We start from the raw sequence: 14,723 nt of genomic DNA on the forward strand, positions 1-14,723 counted from the left end.
AGTGGTCCTCATCGTCTTCAGGTTCTGATGATGCTGTTAGTTTTCAACAGACAGTTTTAACTGTGTTGTGTACTCTACTTCACAGTCAAGCTTTGAGTTCAGAATCCACCTGCGGTACGAGTTCCTCATGTTGGGAATCCAGCCTGTTATAGATAAACTGAGGTCCCACGAAAACGCAACGTTAGACAGGTGAGTGAACGTCGTTAACTGGAGTAGCGCTGTTCAGACCCAGGCCATTTCCACCTAACTGCACTCGATTGTGGCTGACTGTGAGAGATTCTCTTCCAGGCATTTGGACTTCTTTGAGATGCTGAGAAACGAGGACGAGCTGGCTTTGGCGAAACGCTTCGACTCTGTGAGTGATATTAGCTTCCGCCCACACCTAGACAGTACCCGTCGTTTCCGCGGTTCTGCTTGTTCTGATGTCAACTGTTTGTGATTGCAGGTACATATTGACACAAAAAGTGCCACCCAAGTGTTTGAGCTTATAAAGAAGAAGATGAACCACACTGACGCGCACCCGCACTTTCTTTCCGTCTTACAGCACTGCCTCCTTATGCCTTGTAAGTTCTCCCTGCCTGTCGTCCCGTCTTCAGGCCTCCTCAGGTCACATCTTCCACAGCTGAACTGGTTCGTTTTCCGTTAGGGACGCAACGTGTTATTGACCAGTGTCTTTGGGATGTGTCCTCTTTATCTAGTGCTAAATACCTGAAAATGATTGTTGATGTTCTGAGGTATTTCTTACTGTGTGTTCTGTCAGTTAAGGATAACTTTTCCACTGCGGTGATAAATGTTGCCCCTCTGTAATGCGTTAACTTTGGGTGTGTTGTCTAAAGGGCGTTGACTTGTGTGCCTGATGTGTATGTGTGTGCCTGCTTGCGGTATGGTTTCCCAGACACAGGTTTTGCCTAAATACTGCAGTAAGTAGCACTCTCAATGGAAAATCTCCATTACAAATGCTTTTTACTCTGAGACTAGACTTTGATTGTGTTTAGGAATCCAGCCTTAGATGTGAATGTTTGTCTGCTGCAATCACGTTTTCCCTTATGGGTATTAATAAAGTGTTTCTCTTGTCGTGTCTCAGACAAGCGCAGTGGGAACACGGTGCAGTACTGGCTCCTGCTGGACCGTATCGTCCAACAGCTCGTCTTGCAGAATGACAAAGGTCATGACCCCGACGTCACCCCTCTGGAGAACTTCAATGTGAAGAATGTGGTGCGAATGTGAGTGATAGGAGAGGAGCAAGAGAGGGATAAGTGTTTTGACCTGCTTGAGTCCCGCTGGTTTGGCATCCTCCTCACCTCGCATAACAAAGGACTGAATTTCTTTGTCTGACATCTCCACTTGTATAGCTTGCCTTTTTGCAGACATGGCTTTGAACTCAAATATGGGGATGGTAAATAAAGTGAATGCTGTTTTTATTTCTTGGGTTAATTCAGTGGCAATGGCCTTAAAAATCGTAATAAATGCCCCATTATCACCTTTATTTTACATTCCCTTTCAATACTGTCTTCTAGGCCATCATGAATGCCTTAATGCCTTAATAATACTCAGTACCATCAGCAAGTCATTTTGTGTATACCCAGTATATTAATGATTTTAGAAAATATAATCCTGAGCTCTTCATCCTGTGTTTTTTTTCACCAATCTCATTGTCTCGGTCTGGTTAGGTTTAGTGGAAGGTTTACATGTTTACTGTTGGTAACATTGATCTCCAGTGAGACTGTCTAAACCTGAAGTTGCAGATAATGCTTAGGAGGATATTGCTATGGTGTCTAATGTCTCCAATTCCTAACCTAACCTATGTTTGTCTGCACAGGCTGGTCAACGAGAATGAAGTCAAACAGTGGAAGGAACAGGCTGAGAAAATGAGAAAAGGTACAAACACCTATGGTCTCTGGTTTCTATGTAATGATGGAACTGTCTGAAGGCAGGTCCTGCTGTACCCTGCTTTATCATTCCACTGACTGTTCTGTTCCCCGGTTCCCTGGTTCCTCAGAGCACTACGAGCTGCAGCAGAAGTTCGACAAGAAGGAACGCGAGTGCGATGCCAAGACCCAAGAGAAGGAGGACATGATGCAGACACTGAATAAAATGAAGGAAAAGCTGGAGAAAGAGTCCAGCGAGCACAAGCAGGCCAAGCAGCAAGTGACCGACCTCTCAGCCCGTCTGCATGAGCTCAGCACCGTACGTTTGCTCATTTCTTTGGGTATTTTTTTAGCTCACAAAGGGCCTAACCTTCCAGGAGAAAAAGCTATTATTAATTTTTTTTTATCCATCATTTTCTGTCACTATCACATTTACATCCTTGACGTCCCTTTAAACTGTTTTATTTATTGTGTGTGTGTGTGTGTTTTAGGTCTAACTAACCTTTTGCCGATCCCCATGAGGCAAAAGTCAATTTCCGGCTCAGGGTTTAGTTTTAGTGTCATACTTACAATTCATTTTAGAGTTAGAATTTGGGTTTCTTTAAGGTCCAGGCGTTGTTGGTTAAGTTTAGGGTTAAGGTTAGGCATTACATCTAGGTAAAGTTTAGGCATACATTTCACTTTATTGAGGTTACTGTTAGGGTTAGTGTTAGATTAGGGTTAGTTTAGGGTAAGGGTTGGTGTTATGGTTAGGCTTAGGGTTAAGATTAGGGCAAGGAAGCTTGCGATTTCAATTTTCTGGTCCCCATGAGGATAGCCATAAAAACGTGTGTGTGTGTGTGTGCGTGCGTGCGAGAACATCAAGGCATCGGTCCTTAGTCTGATTCCAGTTTATCTTGTGAACTCTTTTAGTCATGGTCATGCTAAACAACCATCCAGGGAGTTTACTAAACACACAGGCGAAGAAGCCTTATTAAAACACTTGTTCCAATTGCTGTCGATTTACAGCTTCCCAGTATGCAGGTATGAATCGTCCTTTCCTTTTAGCGGTTTAGTTTCGGGTTAGATCTGCAGGATGTTTGGTAATAGCAGCTGGATGTGACACACGGCGTATCGTAGCCTTGTTCTTCCGAATCAATGCGGGTTGATTGAACTGCCATAGCTGTGGTATGGACATAACAGGACGTGTGTTGTGGTGTGCCCAGGACTAATCGAATGTACTGTGCATTTCATGTGCGTCCCGTCTTTTTTCAGAAGCCTAATGTAAGTGTTCCCGGCGGCCCTCCGTTCTTACCCGGCGCCCCCGGCGGTCCCATACCACCCCCACCCATGCAGGCCGGTATGCCCCCACCCCCTCCAGCCCCTGGCAGCATGCCTCCGCCACCACCGCCTCCACCCGGTGGACCCCCGCCTCCCCCGGGCATGGCTCCCTTCGGCCCGCCGCCTCCCCCCGGAGCTCCTATGGGACTTGGGCTGAAGAAGAAGAACATCCCTCAGCCCTCCAACCCACTCAAGTCTTTCAACTGGGCCAAACTGGCTGAGGTCAGTGAGTGCCGCCTAGTCGGGCTGTAAAAGATGACGTCCCAAATAAAACCCTGTGACTGTAAGGTGCACTTACCAACGGATCCCCCTAAATCCCATTCAAAAGTAATTTACTTGATAGCAAATCCGCTGTAATTTGAGACTAATCCGGTAAAATAGTTTTGTCCTCTTTACAGAGGTAGTGTTTTGTTGCTGTAACAGACGGGGAGGAAAAATACTGTGCATCTGACTACCCATGGAAATAAGGCCTAAGGAATTCTCTTTGACACACTGCTTAATCTGTTGCGTTGTTTGACAATGACATGGAATCAATATGCCAAACAAGCTCTAAGCATGTTTTCATGTTGTTGTAACTTCGTTACAGGGATTGATGTCTGTCATTGTGGCTGCTGTATCAGCTTTTGCAGTTTTAGTTACGAATGGGGGCTTGTTTTGTTGCAGAATAAACTGGAGGGCACTGTGTGGACGGACGTTGACGACATCAAGGTTTTCAAAGTCCTGGACCTGGAAGACATCGAGAAGACCTTCTCTGCATACCAGAGACAGCAGGTACCGTTAAACAACCTCAACATAGTAACAACATATTAGGAAAAAGGCATTTCAGTACACATCTATTTGTCCTTAAGGTTAGGACACAAGACCCCGAAATCCCTCCTTGACAATTTGCATGTAACTTGTAGGAGCGTTTCCATGGCCACCGACCATGCCGTTCCAACAAACACTGCTAGCTAGTGATAAACATATGCATGCCATTGCACTCTGTAACTGAATCCTTCCAGCAGCACTTCTCAACACGTTGACTGGAACTGGCTCAGACGGATATCAGGCCCATACAGGGCTTTATTTTTTTATAGCTTGGTCTCAGATCGGTTTGTGCAGTCTTGCCAACTCCTATAGTGACAACGACTATAAGGCATTGCGATACCACACGAACAGATCCGGGACTAGGCTAGCTTTTTTTGGGTCAGTTCAAATGAATCATGACTGTTACTGGGAACCAGACAGAAGGAATGTTTGGAACCAGAAGTTGTACCATGCTGAGAACACAGTCCTTGGATAGTTTGCTAGTGTTGCCTGAGAAGTGTCTACTGTAGTTCAACTGAAATCCTACAGTTATCATTTATCGTGTAACTTTTCCAATAACCTACCTAACATGATTGTGCTTTGGAAAATATTATCATTAGTAACTAATGTTACAATATACACTGAACAAAATTTTAAACGCAACACTTTTGTTTTTGCCCCCCATTTATCATGTACTGAACTCAAATATCTAAGACTTTCTCTATGTACACAAAAGGCCTATTTCTCTCAAATATTGTTCACAAATCTGTCTAAATCTTTGTTAGTGAGCACTTCTCCATTGCTCACAGTTGTGGCATATCAAGATGCTGATTAGACAGCATGATTATTGCACAGGTGTGCCTTAGGCTGGCCACAATAAAAGACCACTCTAAAATGTGCAGTTCCATCACACAGCACAATGCCACAGATGTCGCAGGTTTTGAGTGAGCGTGCAATTGGCATTATGACTGCAGGAATGTCCACCAGAGCTGTTGCCCGTTAATTGAATGTTGATTTCTCTACCATAAGTCGTCTCCAAAGGCGTTTCAGAGAATTTGGCAGTACATCCAACCGGCTTCACAACCTCAGACTACGTGTAACCACATCAGCCCAAGACCTCCACATCCAGCATCTTCACCTCCAAGATTGTCTGTGACCAGCCACCCGCACAGCTGCTGCAACAGTCGGTTTGCGTAACCAAAGAATTTCTGCAAAAACTGTCAGAAACTGTCTCAGGGAAGCTCATCTGCATGCTTGCACGTTGTGTGGGTGAGCGGTTTGCTGATGTCAATGTTGTGAATCGAGTGGCCCATGGTGGCGGTGGGATTATGGTATGGGCAGGCGTGTGTTATGGACAACGAACACAGGTGCATTTTATTGATGGCATTTCGAATGCACAGAGATACCGTGACGAGATCTTGAGGCCCATTGTTGTGCCATTCATTCACGACCATCACTTCATGTTGCAGCATGATAATGCACGGCCCCATGTTGCAATGATCTGTACACAAATCCTGGAAACTGAAATCATCCCAGTTCTTGCATGGCCAGCATACTCACCGGCCATGTCACCCATTGAGCATGTTTGGGATGCTCTGGATCGGCGTACACGACAGCGTTTTCCAGGTCCAGCCAATATCCCGCAACTTGACACAGCCATTGAAGAGGAGTGGCCCAACATTCCACAGGCCACAATCAACAACCTGATCAACTCTATGCGAAGGAGTTGTTGCACTGCGTGAGGCAAATGGTAGTCACACCAGATAGACTGGTTTTTAGACCCCCCCGGACCCCCTCAATACAGTGAAACTGCACATTTTAGAGTGGCCTTTTATTGTGGCCAGCCTAAGGCACACCTGTGCAATAATCATGCTGTCTAATCAGCATCTTGATATGCCGCACCTGTGAGGTGGATGGATTATCTTGGCAAAGGAGAAGTGCTCACTAACACAGATTTAGACAGATTTGTGAACAATATTTGAGAGAAATAGGCCTTTTGTGTACATAGAGAAAGTCTTAGGTCTTTGAGTTCAGCTCATGATAAATGGGGGCAAAAACAAAAGTGTTGCGTTTATAATTTTGTTCAGTGTAAGTTGGGTCAAATGTAATTCCATTTGTTGCATAAGGAATGTAGATGTTTTGAGCCGTGCTGTTGAAAACATGCTGTTTTATCATGTCTAATTGCATCTTTGAATCACTCTGCTGCTCATGATTCAGCTTTTCCTTTAATGCACCAGCCCACTGATCTGCTGAATGGGCAATTATTGCAAAAATTCACCATACATAGCCTCATGCCAGCTTGTTCTAATTAATAATTATTGCTGAATCTTCCTTGCTTCCTACCTGTCTGCCTGTTTAGGACTTCTTAACAATGAACAATAACAAGGTGAGTGACCTCTTAAACGGCTGACCCCTCTGTGAGCTTTAACCTTCTCTGCCTCTGTGAAGTGTCTGTCGTAATGCTCCTTACTCTTTCTGTGCATGTCCTTGGCTTTCTATACTTGTTAGGACCACAAATACTGACATGTACACTTTCACAAAAGAAAATGTGTTTTTGGGGAAATGTTGTCAGTCTGTTAGGGTTAACCTTAGGTGTTTGGGACTAGGGTGAAATGTTTGTCTGTCTGTGTGTTTGTGTGTGTGTGTGTGTGTGTGTGTCTGTGTCTGTCTGTTTGTGGGTGGGTGAAATACTTGTGAATCTGGTGTGTGGATTAATTCTTTCAATCACGACTAACCGCCAGATTATGTCTTTTTGGAATATACTTCTAAACACACCACCACATTGTTTGAATGAAGTATTTCACTTTTAGTGGTTAGCATTTCAAGATGTTTCTTAGCACAATTAGCCAAATTGGTTTTGTGGCGCTCATTCAATTCTGCAAGCAGCTGGAGTCTTGCAACTTTAAAAAGTGCCAGATATCCTTTTTCCAAAAACAAAATGATCCTGTATTCTTGGACGATGCCCCCTAAATAACAACAATAATTTGGTCCCCAAACACAGCATTTCAAACAGTCTTTCCCAGCTGTCATACATTTGGATAAAATACCGTCTGTCTGTCTGTCTGTCTGTCTGTGTGTGTATTTGTGTCTGTCTGTGTGTGTGTCTGTGTCTGTCTGTCTGTGTGTCTGTCTGCCTGTGTGCGTTTTGCTGTCTGTTTTGTGGACTGGTTTCTATGCACCATCATAATGATCAAGGTATTATAAGATAGCAGGTGGTGCAGGCGAAGAAGCCTTATTAAAAACACGTGTTCCCATTGCTGTTGATTAACAGCTTCCCTGTATGAATCGTCTCCAGGCCGCCACTTAGCATAGCCTTTGGACACCGATTCCTGAATCACACTCAGTAGGAACATGTGGTGGTGGTGGTGGTGGTGGTGGTGGTGGTGGTGGTGGTGGTGGGGGGGGGGGTTGGACAGACTGAGGCAGGGAAGGTATGCTTGGACTTGTACGATCAGATACTCTCCTTATTGTTTTCCCTATATTAACCTGAATACTGGGTGTGTCACTTCCTTGCTAGAGAGAGTATCTAGAAGGTCATGGGGTCACAAGCATTTGCTGTGTTCAGCAAATACTGCATCCAGTAGTCCTTAAGTAGGATGAATGATTTACAATTGGGTGTTGCATTAAAGCTGTCTAAACCTAACCCGATGTTAGGAGTATCATTTAAGGGCATGTACAGCAGTACAACAATAATAAATTACGTTCAGCACACAGGCCTTCATCCAAAATTGCATTAGTAAGATAAATTAGTCAGTATAGTTTGTTTATGTGAACCGAATGTACAGCTGTTTGATTGTGTCCACTGAGTATTACTGTTGATTTACAAATTCCTCTACCTCCCTCCTAAATGGTTTCCTTCCAGAAAGAGTCTGAGGATGACACACTGACTTCCAAGAAGGTCAAGGAGTTGTCCGTCATCGACGGTCGCAGAGCCCAGAACTGTAACATCCTCCTCTCTCGGTTAGTGTTTGAACTTTGTACTCACAGCAGAAGCATGTACTACTTTTATTAGTGGGGATCACTTAAAGATGCATTGTTGCGATTAACGTAATTATTTTCTAAATCTTTTTTATGCTGGATGTGTAATTTATGCATAATCTAGTAGAATCACGATTATACCTCAGCCGTTACAGTTTGAATGCGAGTGGTTTTAATGACACGGGGCAGAAGTCTGCACATACAGTACCCAATTTTCAGCCAAAGATCGCAGAATGCGTCTTTAATGTGATTGTATCAATCTAATGGGTGCTTGAAATAGCTGTTCACAAACACACACACATCCTTAAATTTGTACTTTACATAGCCAAGTTACATTAAATGCTGATTTAATCTATCTTGTGCTTTTCTATATTTACATTAAAGTCTAGTTGAAGGATCATTTGTCAAATTTGACAATGTGTTTAAACATTAAGTGCAGCCAAGAATGATATGTATTTTGTAACAGCCAGGAACCACATTTTTCTGTTTAATTACTGTCCTCCCTGGTCTCCATGGCAGCAACCAAAAACATAACGGCCTGTGTCCTTTCTGCAAAGTAGGTTTCATGTAGCTATCATTAACAGTGGCGAATGAAACTTAAAAGTTCAAGGGGTTGAGCAATTTACATTGCTTTTTGTATTTAAAGTCTCATTCAATATTTGTGGTTACGAATGGTGGTTAATTCCTTCTCTGCCAACGTGTAGACCTGAAGATATATTCTTGGCAATTAAACATTAACACTCCACGCCAACACTTTAAATAAGGCGTGCATGTATTTAATCATATTGACATGACTGGACTATAATTTCTCTGTCATTTATGTGTGCCTAAATCAGGTATTCTGACTATGAAATCTCCAGTGCCCTGTCAGAAAGCACAGTTGTCAGCTGTGGTAGGCTGGACTTTCGGGCAAGCTTCTTCAGAGGTTGTGTGTTTGTCTGTCTGTCTGTTTGTCTGTGTGTGGCTGCCCTGGGTTTCGGCCCAAGTCTTTTAGAGCCGTGTGCTCATGGGTTTTCCTGGCAGATGATTTATGTGTGGCAGTGGAGCTTTTCAAAGAGCAGAACCACTGGGCTCCTTACTCCGGCTGTCTCCCACCTGCTCTCTCTGACCGGCCGGGTGATTGTTGCTTTGTGTTTCTGCAGCTGCTGAATGTATAGCACTAGTTACTGGTTGCCGAACCTTATTCGAACTGAAAGTGGCAGACTTTCTGAGTTACTTTATGAGATGCCATATATAGAAGAGTACATGACATGAATGCGCTGTAGATTACTTTAAAAACAAACAATTGTACTTATTTTCCACCATAATTTACCAATAAATTCATTAAAATCCTACAATGTGATTTTCTTGATTTTCTTTTCTCATTTTGTCTCTCATAGTTGAAGTGTACCTATTATGATAAATTACAGGCCTCTCATCTTTTTAAGTGGGAGAACTTGCACAATTGGTGGCTGACTAAATACTTTTTTGCCCCACTGTATGCCTTTGAGCAAGGCACTTAACCCGAATTGCTCCTGTTTTGTCACCCCTGTGTGTTTCCTCTGTGGTGATCCTTCTGTTGTTGTGTTCCAGGCTGAAGCTGTCCAATGAGGAGATCAAGAGGGCCATCTTGACTATGGATGAACAGGAAGATCTACCCAAAGACATGCTAGAGCAGGTGGGCCTTCCTGTCAATGATACAACATGGTGCCTTCCACTTACCTATACAGCACATAGCTTTCCGCTCTCTCCTCATCAAGCAGCTGATCGGGTTTATGCCTTATAGCAGGTCCCAGGAGACACATTATCCAACCCTCTAAAGCTGAATATTGAAAATACGGTCACCTTGAAAAATTCTGATATGATATATAAAATAACACCGGTAATGAGCTATGTTGTAATTTTCCGACTCTAGAATATATTTGTACATTATTATCCACCAAATTGCAATTTTTTTCATAAATTTCTAAGTATTCTTCAGTGTGTACTTTTGGGCTGCCCTCTTCATTTCAAACCACAGGTTTTCAGTTGGATTTGTGCTTGGCATCATTGTCTTGCTGGAAGATTCACTTGCGGCCATGATTCAGTCTCCTGGCAGAAGCAAACCATTTTCTGGCTAAAATGTCCCGGTGCTAGGAGCTCATTATACTGTTGACCCTATCACGTAACCAGTGGGCAAGTTGGCCTCATAACATCAAAGATACACCACCATATTTTATAATGGCATATGAAGTTCTTTTCTGCATACGCCTAACCCATTATGGGTGTGTGTGGCCAAAGAGATCAGTTTAAATTCATCTGACCATACTGTAGCACCCGGTTCCAGTCAAAGTTCCAAAGCTGTTTAACAAACTCTAAACGCCTACTGTTATTTCCTCTCAATAAAGGCTTTTTTCTGGTAACCCTTCTATGTGGGCTATTGACATGGAGATGGTGTCCAATTGTAGGTTTGGGATCTTGGTGACCAAGACAAAGTTTTGTAACTCTAACTTATCTTATTTGCCTCCCGAACCACCTCACTGCGCATGGGGGCAAGATGAACTTCTTGACCATTGCCCTTACAGTGCGAAAGCCGTTTGTTGCATTTTTATTTAAAAAATTTTACCCATTGCCTAAATTTTTTTATCTTTGCCTTTGCCTATGGTGATATTTCTTTCCCCAGTACATCAGGAAGCAATGGAAGACTGATAAAATAAATTTTATTTCTAATAATCCATGCAAATAAATAATAATGACTCACTTTTATCATAATCGTTTTAAAATTTTAAAATAATCTTACATTTCCACAAAACCATTTGGCCTTCCTGTTCTTTAATGCCTCCTAATTTTGAGCAGAGCTATGTGAAATACTGTAATAATTTCCAGTAGATGTGAGAGTAATTGAAGCCTAATCCAGTTTTATAATGCTGTTTCTTTAATCCAGGGCCTTAATTAAAGATGATCTGCAGTGTTCATGGGGACTAGATTAGTGATGGAATGGGGTGTTTGTAGTGGTGGGGCGTGGACACACCCTGACTGGATGGTGGAGGTTATTTAGCAAGGTTTGAAAGCATCTGAATTCTGTTAGCGGGAAGACTGCCTGCCTGCCATGTCTGTTCTGAGTTTTGAAGTTAAATGAGTCCAGCTGCCATCCTGACACATCTGTTTTGTGGAACATTGTCAAAGTTCTACATCTGAGTCATTTAAACGTCATTTGGATTGGAAGCGCAGACACCATTTATTCCCAGCGGCAGATGTGAACACACCTCTTCATGTCTTTTCAGTGACAGCAATTCATAACTGTCTTTTTACTTTAAAAAAACACTGCGCATCTCGTGGTACAGAGCGTCCACACATCGACCAATACAGTGGAGGAGTGGTGAGCCTATAGGTGGACCCACTTGACAATGGTCTTATTCTCCGTCTGTCCTGTTCGCACCAGCTTCTGAAGTTCGTCCCGGAGAAGGCTGACGTGGATCTCCTGGAGGAGCACAAGCATGAGCTGGACCGCATGGCCAAAGCTGACCGCTTCCTTTACGAGATGAGCAGGTACGGACTTCACTTGGTTTAACGGTATTGTCCTTCATTCCTTTGTGTACTTTAGAGGGGGGAAATATTCAGGTGCTTTCGAATGACAACGCAAGCTTTTCTCCTTTGCGGAATTCCTGGAGCGATGTGTTCTGCGTTTTTCTAGCGTTGTATCAACTGTTAGTAGTAATTGATACATCACTGCAATGACACCGGGGGCATATGGAAACAGCATGGCACGGTCGTATGATAGCTGGATGTCCCGTCATCAGACATAAGTCACTCAGACATGTTTAAATATCGAGGGACCAGCGCCAGACATGAGCCACATCTATCAGATAAAGATGCAGTCCTGTTGCTCTTCACAGGACCCTTGGGCTAACCAGACAGAGATGGGAACGTTCTTCAGTCAATAACATGCACTGTGCTGCATTTTGCACGGTAGACAGCCACGGTATAATACAGTATGTAAGCAAGTCATTTGTTATGATTTCGGGGTGGTAAGCAAACCTAGCTGTTAAAGCATCTGACCGGTAACCGAATGTTGCTGAATCAGATCCTGTGACACTGCGGGTTAACACTTTTCTGATCAGTGTCATGGGATCTTTAGTGACCACAGAGAGTCAGGGGACTTGTTTAACTGGAGGCAAAGACTGTGATTTAGGGCAGGGCTGCTGTGTAGATGGCCGGCCTCTATTGTCAATGAATTAATATGAACCTCCCCCACCAGAGACATTCTCAGTTCGCCCAGCAACAAAGACAGTAACCACAGGCCTAGAGCTCACTGTTTAAATAGCACTCTCTCTAATGGGTGCATATTCCTCTCTGTGTTGCAAATTAAGGTTGGATTACTAAGGGAAGCAATGTGCAGGTGCTATTGTACGAGTTTAGCACCAGCACAGTTTTTTCCATGATGTATCAGGCTTTTAACTATGGGAATAGAGACTTCCTTCCAGGATCTGGTGTCGTTTCTCGTTTGTTTTGACTTCCTGAAAACAGTGTAACCATGGGAACAGCATTTGTGTAAAGAGCTTCTTTATTTAGTGTTCTCAGATTTTTCCATGTTGGATATTTGATCTAGTTGGATGTATGCGTTTTGTCAGGTCACAGAACCGCAAGGCCATGAAACTCCTGTGTTGATGAAAATGCCTGAATGTAACAAGTTCTTTTGATATTAGTAATTATAGACCACAATTTCGGTGGAATCTTGTGTCAATGCATACTTTAATAATCATTTTCACTTCTTTCTACAACACAGAATTAACCACTACCAACAGAGGCTGCAGTCTCTTTACTTTAAAAAAAAGTTTGCAGAAAGAATCTCAGAAGTCAAACCTAAAGTTGAAGGTAGGATTATTATTTTTACAATATTCCATGCTCAAATTATCAATGTTTTTTGCCGTGGTTTGGTCCATGGCTTCGAATCAGGCCCACTGGGCTTTCCCCGCTTTCCTTTATAATTAATCATCGAAATATTAGAAAAAGTTTAATAAATAAAATGTCACCTTTTAATCAATTTGCTTGGTGAATGATAATATAGAAAAAAATAATTTGTATTGTGTTAAAGTGTACATGAGGCAGTGTAGTTGATAACTTTTCTGGGGGCTTTTTCTCCACACTGAAGATTCTAAAACTTGTGTTCATCTGCTAATGTGTTTCTTTACCTCTATTTTCCCTAATTTGTATGATGTCCAACCTATTTTACTATGCTATTGTACGGTATTTGGTTGTTTATGTAATATGCTGTCTTTGTGATCTTGCACACACTGATTCAGAACCTGTTATTTAAAAATCTTTAGTCTGCTGTAAGAAAGATCCAGAATATTCTTCAACTCTGGCCCTGAATGGGTTTAACATTTACGTTTTTTGGTTCTACCTGATAGTTAATTGTATTCATCTGGAGTAGAGAAGTAGAGGATTTGGGGAACTGTAGTTTATTAGCCCTTGTGCAGGGTCCTTCCAGGCTGGCGTTAATAGCCTTGGTGCAGGACCTAGCTTGTTGATTGGGACATGTCTTGTCCTCATGTGGTAACTTCTTGTTCTTCACTCCAGCTCTGACCAGGGCCTCTAAAGAGGTGCTTCAGAGCCGCTGCCTCAAGCAGCTTTTGGAGGTGGTCCTGGCCTTCGGTAACTACATGAATAAGGGACAGCGGGGGAATGCCTACGGTTTCAAAGTGTCTTCACTCAACAAGATCGCTGACACCAAGTCCAGCATTGACAAGTAAGAAATCGGCTGGTCTGGCTTGAGCCCATTGTGTGTTTAATTCCTTCAGGAGAAATTCCATTCATGTGAAAAACAATATTGTGCTTAGAAGACTGGTCCAAATGACACAACGAAATATGAGTTTTATATGAGAGTAAAGAGCTGTGTGTGTGTGTGTGTGTGTGTGTGTGTGTGTGTGTGTGTGTGTGTGTGTGTGTGTGTGTGTGTGTGTGTGTGTGTGTGTGTGTGTGTGTGTGTGTGTGTGTGTGTGTGTGTGTGTGTGTGTGTGTGTGTGTGTGTGTGTGTGTGTGTGTGTGTGTGTGTGTGTGTGTGTGTGTGTGTGTGTGTGTGTGTGTGTGTGTGTGAATGCATGCATGAGCACATGATGATGATGATGATTATAATGTGTGACACATGATTTGGATTCACAGTATATAGTGCCTGACATGCATGATGTTGATGTTAACATGTTTTTGTAGGAACATTACTCTGCTTCATTACCTGATCACTATACTGGAGCAGAAGTATCCCAAAGTGGCCATGTTCCAAGAAGAGCTTCAGAGTGTTCCAGAGGCAGCCAAAGTCAAGTAAGAACTGCTGCTAAAGATTACTGAATCAAATCCAACATGAGCGCACACACACACACCACCCACACTGTTTCATAAACCTAAGTTGTTCTCATGTCTGTGTAGTAACTGAGTGGGATTAACGTTGTAATAGTTGAGTATTCCCCTCTGAACCAGATTGATGGTTTAAACAGAGAGGGTGAAAAGGGTTAATACCGTATTGCTGTGTGTTACTCTACATGTTTACAGAGAGGGTCAATGATCGTGTTTATGCTCTAGATGTGTCAGAGGCACAGGTTGTCCCTATTGCCCCAATTTCAGAGTGATTGTTTTTTTAAATGTGTAACGTGTGACCTCATAACTCGTTAACCCCTCAGTCAGTCAAGGTGTTTCCTGGCTTACCACAAAAAAGCTATAGTTTCAGATTTAGGGAAACCTTAAACAGTATGAAAACAGGTTCCAAAAGAAGGGAGGATGTTAGATTTGAACCTAACATTTCCTGTTTCCTCTAAGTTG

At 42.8% G+C, this 14,723-nt stretch overlaps 1 protein-coding gene across 4 annotated transcripts in view; it reads left to right on the forward strand.

Annotated features, from left to right (window-relative positions):
* The window catches only part of daam1a (dishevelled associated activator of morphogenesis 1a), a 53,419-nt gene that overhangs the window by 34,737 nt on the left and 3,959 nt on the right, over positions 1-14,723 (forward strand). For 3 of the 4 annotated variants that reach the window (XM_013137397.3, XM_020054169.2, XM_013137396.3), the window contains exons 8-22: positions 86-189; positions 289-355; positions 446-563; positions 1,085-1,223; positions 1,820-1,878; positions 2,000-2,187; positions 3,123-3,410; positions 3,852-3,959; positions 6,334-6,360; positions 7,837-7,934; positions 9,525-9,609; positions 11,353-11,459; positions 12,697-12,785; positions 13,491-13,659; positions 14,121-14,228. In XM_013137397.3, coding sequence (XP_012992851.2) covers positions 86-189; positions 289-355; positions 446-563; positions 1,085-1,223; positions 1,820-1,878; positions 2,000-2,187; positions 3,123-3,410; positions 3,852-3,959; positions 6,334-6,360; positions 7,837-7,934; positions 9,525-9,609; positions 11,353-11,459; positions 12,697-12,785; positions 13,491-13,659; positions 14,121-14,228 — 1,754 coding nt within the window. The remainder of the gene's footprint in view (positions 1-85; positions 190-288; positions 356-445; positions 564-1,084; positions 1,224-1,819; positions 1,879-1,999; positions 2,188-3,122; positions 3,411-3,851; positions 3,960-6,333; positions 6,361-7,836; positions 7,935-9,524; positions 9,610-11,352; positions 11,460-12,696; positions 12,786-13,490; positions 13,660-14,120; positions 14,229-14,723) is intronic. The other variant, XM_013137398.3, reaches the window with a different exon arrangement.

Source organism: Esox lucius, chromosome 15 (assembly GCF_011004845.1).
Source record: "Esox lucius isolate fEsoLuc1 chromosome 15, fEsoLuc1.pri, whole genome shotgun sequence".
In the NCBI taxonomy this organism is placed as follows: Eukaryota; Metazoa; Chordata; class Actinopteri; order Esociformes; family Esocidae; genus Esox; species Esox lucius.